The sequence below is a fragment of the Condylura cristata genome, unplaced genomic scaffold (genome assembly GCF_000260355.1).
Source record: "Condylura cristata isolate star-nosed mole 26May11 unplaced genomic scaffold, ConCri1.0 scaffold00005, whole genome shotgun sequence".
In the NCBI taxonomy this organism is placed as follows: Eukaryota; Metazoa; Chordata; class Mammalia; order Eulipotyphla; family Talpidae; genus Condylura; species Condylura cristata.
Genome location: NW_004567106.1, coordinates 42,498,544 through 42,505,442, shown reverse-complemented (window position 1 = coordinate 42,505,442; position 6,899 = coordinate 42,498,544). Strand labels below are relative to the sequence as shown.

General features: G+C 39.5%; 1 protein-coding gene across 2 annotated transcripts in view; it reads right to left on the bottom strand.

Annotated features, from left to right (window-relative positions):
• ARMC10 (armadillo repeat containing 10) overlaps nt 1-6,899 on the bottom strand; it is a 33,061-nt gene that overhangs the window by 7,667 nt on the left and 18,495 nt on the right. For both annotated transcript variants that reach the window (XM_012720929.1, XM_004676906.2), the window contains exons 2-3: nt 4,156-4,304; nt 1,524-1,658 (exon numbers count right to left, since the gene is read on the bottom strand). In XM_012720929.1, coding sequence (XP_012576383.1) covers nt 1,524-1,658; nt 4,156-4,304 — 284 coding nt within the window. The remainder of the gene's footprint in view (nt 1-1,523; nt 1,659-4,155; nt 4,305-6,899) is intronic.

Here is a 6,899-nt window from a genome sequence, read left to right as displayed (position 1 = left end):
GAGGGGAGCAGCGGGCGGGTCAGGAGAGGTCTGCCACGCCATGTGGTGACCTCCCGGGCAGGCGGGAATCAAACTCATGCGGAAGTGGCTTTAGCCTCTTAGTGCTGTGCTTTAACCCGCTGCGCCACCAGGGAGGGCCATACAACTTTTTTAAACCAAGAATTAACTGTGTTCATTTCTGAATTCTACAACAAGGGGCAGGAACTCAATAAATAATGATTAAACAAATGTCCTAGTTTATTGTGTATTTCCAAATATGTACAGGTATGATCTAATTCTGGCTGGTTTCTTTACTACATTTGGATTAAATTGAAACTCAAATTCAAGAGTTCTTCCCCCTCTGTATTATTTTCTCCCCGCCCCCAAAAAAAACAAGGGGAGAGAATGTGAATAGGTTATTTTTCCAAAAAAGACATACCAATGGCCAGCAGTTCCACCAAAAAATACTCAACATCACTCAGAAGGGAAATGCAAACTAAAACCACAATGATCTCAAACCTGTTAGGATGACTATTATCAAAGAGACAAGCATTGGCAAGGAAGTGAAGAGGACTCTGGTTTACTGTTGGCAGGACTGCAAACTGGCATGCTGTTATGGAACACAGTGGAGGTTCCTCAAAAAGTTCAAAATAGAACTACCACACAATCCAGCAATCCTACCTCTGGGATATCTACCCAAAGGAAATGAAATCATTTTGTAGAGAAGTCTACCACTGAACCACCCATGCACCAATGAAATCACTTTCTAGAAGAGATACCTGCATTCCCATTGTGCTGTTATTTACAAAAGACAAAATATCAAAGCAACCTGAGTACAGTGATTGATGAATATAGAAAGAAAATGTGGTATGTACACATACACACTATACATTCAGACACTCATATCCATATGTACACATACACATATACATAGTATTTCATTATATACATGCACAGCATTTCATTATATACATGCACAGCATTTCACGGTGTGTGTTTGTGTACACACACAACAGAAAGTAGGGACTCCCACTCTTTGTGACAAATGGATAGACCTTGACAACTTTATGCCATACAGCAGAGAAAGAAAAATACCAAATGATCTCACATATGTGGAATCTAAGAAAAGACAAATTCATACAGCATAGCATGGTGGTTCTGAGGGCTGGAGAGTGAAGGATTTGGAGAGAAGTCCCTTAAAGGGTAAAAACTTCCAGTTATAAGATGAGTAAGTTCTGGGATGTACAGTAGATGACTCTGGTACCAATACACATATGAAAGTTACTAAAGAGTAGATCTTAAATGTTCTTACCACACACAGAAGGTAACTGTGAGGTGGTGGAGGTGCAGGTGATGCTATGGTGGTGATTTCTTTCTACGTATGTGCACCAGAACCTCATGTAGCACACCTTAAACGTACACAACGTTACTACCTCAATGATTCTTGGTCCCATACAGGAGAGTCTCCTTAATTTTCATTATTTAACTTATTTTCTCTTGCATTTATAAATAACCTTACAAGTAAGTGATTTCAGATAACATACCTTTATCTTGATTTGATTTTCAACATTCACACTCAGGTTATTCAGTGCATTTAAAGCTTTCTCCTTAATACTGAGGTTGGCATGGTCTATTTTGCTTCCAACAATTGGAATACCACCCAACTCTCGAATGGTGACCTAAGAGGGAAAGAAACAGGATTATGACTTCAATGTGCACCCACATTCACTGAATTCTTTGCATCCACAAACAATAAAATTAATGACTCTTTGGAATTATTCCAATATACAATCTGTAAATCCTACATAATTTTTTACTATACATGACTTCATGTCTAAAGAAAATCAATGCAAAATAAAATCTGTTAAGATGTGCAAGGAAATATACTATGAAGATTTGCAGAGCTAATGCAATCATTTCAAAGCAGTTTCCAAACAAAACTGTTTTACTTTAAATAAATTATATGAATTTCCTATTAAAGGAAAATTTAAAAGAATACCATTACTTTTTTTCTAAATGAGTACTTTGCTAAAATGTATTCTTTGGAACACTAATTCCTCAAGATGTTACTAGATGTTCCAATTTAAAAAAGCAACATTTCATGATCAAGTGTGGATAAACTGAATGTAACAAAAGTTAACATTTATCTTTACTGTGATGCATTAAAAGGTTCCCATGCTTTGTCATGAATATAAAATTATTCTGAATTTATACTTCAGTCCAGTTTTTGCTATCATGGTAAGACTCCTATAAAGCTCTAGAGATTTACAGGGAAACATAATTGAGATACTCCAAAAGACAAGAGAGCAAGTACTAGCCAGGAAGTGGAGAGATGGGAACCGAGGAACCACGGGTTGGACTGTAAACTGGTACAGTAGCTACGGGCAACAGCAATGATACAGATGAGTCTCAAAAAAAATAAACCACCACATGATACAACAATCATGTTCTGGGTACATTTCTATCCCAAGGAAATCCCCACTTATTAGGAGACAGAAAGTGTTACCCCTCCCTGGTGGCTCAGCGGGTTAAAGCACAGCACTAAGAAACTAAAGCCACTTCAGCATGAGTTCGATCCCCTACCCGGAGGTGACCACATGGTGTGGCAGACCTCTCCTGGCCCACCCGCTGCTCCCCTCAGCTGTGTACTTCAACACTCTGCCTGTTCTGTACCCCACTCTGTCTCTGGTGAATCTTCTCACCGCCCCTGTACCTCTGGCCTGTACCCCAGCTCTGTATGCACAAATAAATGTTAAAGGGAAAAAAAAGATGTATCAATTGCTTCAGTTCTTACAAGAAAGGTGAAAATGACCCGACAGGACAAGTAATGTCATTCTACCAGAGCCTCTGGCCTTCATCCACTTCTTATCAACAGCCAAATACTTTTCTATTATGGGTAGCTTAGCAGTGAGTGAAAAAAAGAAACTTTCCTTCTGTAACTCTAGTTTTTTTTCCCCAGGGACTAGTGGCTACTAGAAAACTATTTTTTATACTGTACTGTTAAGCGACCAAGGCACTGTAAGTGGTGAGGAGGGGCAACTTGGCATCCGTTCCCAAAGAAGCTGTTCAGCAGGCTGCTACTGAACCACTCCGACTACCCTCCAAGGGCAGGAGGCTGCCGGAAACACCTGCACGCACGGTAATAAAGCGACCACTGTCTAGCATGGTGCCTGCACCTCCTCTACTCCAGTCAGTAATGCTCACACGATGCTGCTGTCTGGCCGCAGGACACCCGGGGAGCCAGGGCGTGATTGACAGGTGGGGCTCCGGCCGGCAAAGCAAGCACACCTTCCAGACCACGAGCTACAGGGATGGAGGCTGAGAGACCAGTGGCTTTCTGTTCAGCCCTGAGAAGAAAATCTTCTATGGTCAGAGATAACAAGATCAACAAGCAGGGAAAGGCAAAGTCAAAAGCAGAAAGCGAGTTCTGATGACGCTTCTCGTAACCTGGAATTACATTCTCTTGTGCCTAAAACCAATGCTATTTTTGGATGTTCAAGTTGGCTCATTATTTTCTCCTTTTGTTTTAAAATGATGTAAGTTGGGTTCCATCACTTGCAAAGGAAAGTATGTGAATAATACACAGTATTTTTTATATCTCGCTGTACAATTGTTTTACAGTAAGCCTAGACATACTGGAGAAAACTGGAACAAAGTATACAGTTAAAATTATTTTGTATTTATGACAATGTGAGTGAAGGCCATAGCCGAAAAACACTGTAAAAAGCTTTTGACTCTTTCCATGTGAGAAGGGAAAAGGAAACAAGTTCTTTATTTTTTCTTTACTTGTAGAAACATTTACACTACTGGTTGTCAAAATGGGATCCAGGAATTACTAGCATCAGAATCATATTTGTGAGACCTATATACAATGTAAAGCATATATTTAAATGTTAGGTGCTTTCATATTCTCTTGAAACACTCACTTCTGAATTTTAAATAATATAAAGACCCTGTAATGCAAAGTATTAGCAGTGTGATACCAATGACCAACTTCACAGGGAACTAGAATCCTGTTAAAATGTTATTAGGCTGTGCTTCTCAGAAGTAAACATTATGCCGTATTTTTAAGTAACCACACTGCATGGAAGAGGATATGGAGGCTAGGAGAGGTCACAATTAAATTAATCAGTGTGTAAAATGGGAGGAACCTGTTCCTGGGACCAGCACACTTACTTGGTTCACTGAAAAGGCTGCATTGTTACCAACAGTGACCAAAGCTCTTTCAATAATTCCAGGATCCTCAGTTGATTCAAGCAGGTAAAGGAGCTTCTGAAGTTGCTCAGCATTTAGTACATCATCATAGGAACCATTGGTCAAGTCTTCTGTGTAAAAAAGAAGTTATTTAAAATTCATTTCAATGAAAAAATTTTAAGCATCAAAAAAATTAACTGTACAAACATCACATGCATAGCTGATGCTTGGTGTAATACTTAGCATCTCAAATGCTTTATCTCATTTGAACCTCAAGCAAAGGCATCCAGGGAGATGGTGGCAGAGAGAAGATACAGGGTAGCAACTCCATACACTCACAGCCAGAGCTGAACAAAGTCAGAAAACACTGTAGGCACAGTGGTCCCACAGACAGAGGAAAGGAAAACTTTAGGGAACTGTGTTTACAGTGACACTGGGCAGTATAACCCATGAGAGGTGAGGGGGAGGCTGCTGTGCAGAACCCCTAGTTGTTGGCTCCGAGTAGATGCCAAGATTAGGGATTAGAGACCGGTCCCTGCATGGTAGGGGGTGCAGAGTTGGTGCTCAGGACAATGGGTACACAGGTGGAAAGCTGCAGGTGAGGGGTGCTTAGTGAAGGTCACTCTTAGGCCTGAGGTGCTCAATACCGCTTAGCTGGAGACTGAATTGGGGCAAAACAGATCACCTGTGTCTCTGTGGGCAAAAGGCTGTTTCTTAAAGAGGCTGTGTTGTAAAGCCATGGTCAGAATATTTGAAATACCTGCCAACCCTCACCTAGGGGCTAAAACCAAAACACTGCAAGTAACTGGAACAAACACCCCAGGATAAGGCTCTGTGCTGGAAAAGACCAGAACTCCCAGCATGGGTCCATATCAATTATACTTCACCTGTATCAATTATGCCCAATCATGCCCAGCACTGCATCTAGTGTTCAAAATTAACCATGAGTAGAAGCTGACAAGATTAAATGAAACACTGAAACTAACTCTAGTGGGGGATCACTGTGAATCTCCAAAACACAATGCTTGCACTCTCAGTGCCAGGAATCCCTGACTCTCAGAGCTGCTGAGCTTTGGTGCCCTACTGTGCGGTTGCCATGGACCCCCTCACTACCCCTCACCGGGACTAACCAACTACATTAACACAGTGTAAAGACAATAAGCAGAGTAGAAGTCTACCCTATTGCAACCCACTTAAGTCAAAAGCAAGGAGACATAACATACCCCAAGTCTTAATCCAGCAACTGGAGAACATGGCCAAAAGGGTTCCAAGTGGTAATTGTAACAGTGCTTGCAGAACCACAAACAAGAAATCCAGGATATGAAAGAGCAACAAGTAGTAAGAAGGTACAATTTGAAACAGCTAAGAAACACTATAATCAAATTTAAAAACACAATTGAGTGCCTCACAGAAAAATAACAGCAATGAGAATTAATGACACAGTGTCAAAGAACAGACAAACAGAACAATGTAGAGAAAAATGAATGAAAAATGAGAGTAGTGAAAAGCCCTTTAGGGTAACTTACTGAGAAATAGCATCTTAGTAGAACATTTAAAGAAATAAGGTCTGTATGCATAAATAAATAAATAATAAAAAAAATCTCCATCTGGGAAATGAACCAAGTATTTTGTGATCCAAGAGACCTGACCAGTTCCAGACAAAATGCCAAGACACAAGACATCATCATCATCATCATCATCATCATCATCAAGCTGTTAAAAGCTTATGACAAAGGCAGAATACTAACATCACCAAGATAATAGTAATAAAAAAAGAGAAACCTATAAGGAGACACCAAATGAGCTGTCAGAGACTTTAGTAGAAACATTACAAACAGCAAGAGTGGCAGGGGATATTTAAAGTACTTTAAGAAAAGGATTTCCTGTCCATAATCCTTTACCTAGCAAGATTCAAGTGCAAAGTAAAAACTAAAATAACTTACCAACATCAAGCTGCATATAAGAAATCTTAATGGGGTAATTATAAAACAGAACAATGAATACAGAGGTAACAGATACCTAAATCATATAACATGGAGGAAGGAGGAGAGTTACAATGTGGTCCACAAAAACAAATCAGAGGCCAAACTGTCTAATAGGTGACATCGTTATCTCATATACTAACCTAAATTAACGGATCAGATACTAATCAAATTCCATAACCTCAAAAGAATGAACAAGTTTCCACACCAATAGTCTCCAAGACTAATCCCAGGTGCTGAACAACTATTTAAACAAGTAATCACGTGTATGAAAACTGAAACAGTAATAAAAAATCTTCCAGAATCCAAATGCTCAGAATTAGGCCACTTCATAAAGATTTCTTTATTAAACCTTTAAACAAGAACTAATGGCCCATTTTGCTCAAATTGTTTTTTAAAATTCAAAAGGGAATGTTCCCTAATACATTTCATGATAACATTACCCTAAGTGAAACCAAAGAGCACAAGAAAATTATAGACCAATATCCCTAATGAATATTGCTATGCTAAAATATTCATTAAAATACTATCAAATTGAGTCCAACAGTGTATCACAAGGACTATGCACCATGATCAAGTGGAATTTATCCCATGAGTACAATGGTGATTGAATGTATGTAAATCAACCAAATACACAGTATCAAAAGATTAAACAATCATGATCATATTGGCCCTCCCTGATGGCGCAGCGGGTTAAAGCACAGCACTGAGAAGCTTAAGCCACTTCCGTATGAGTTTGATCCC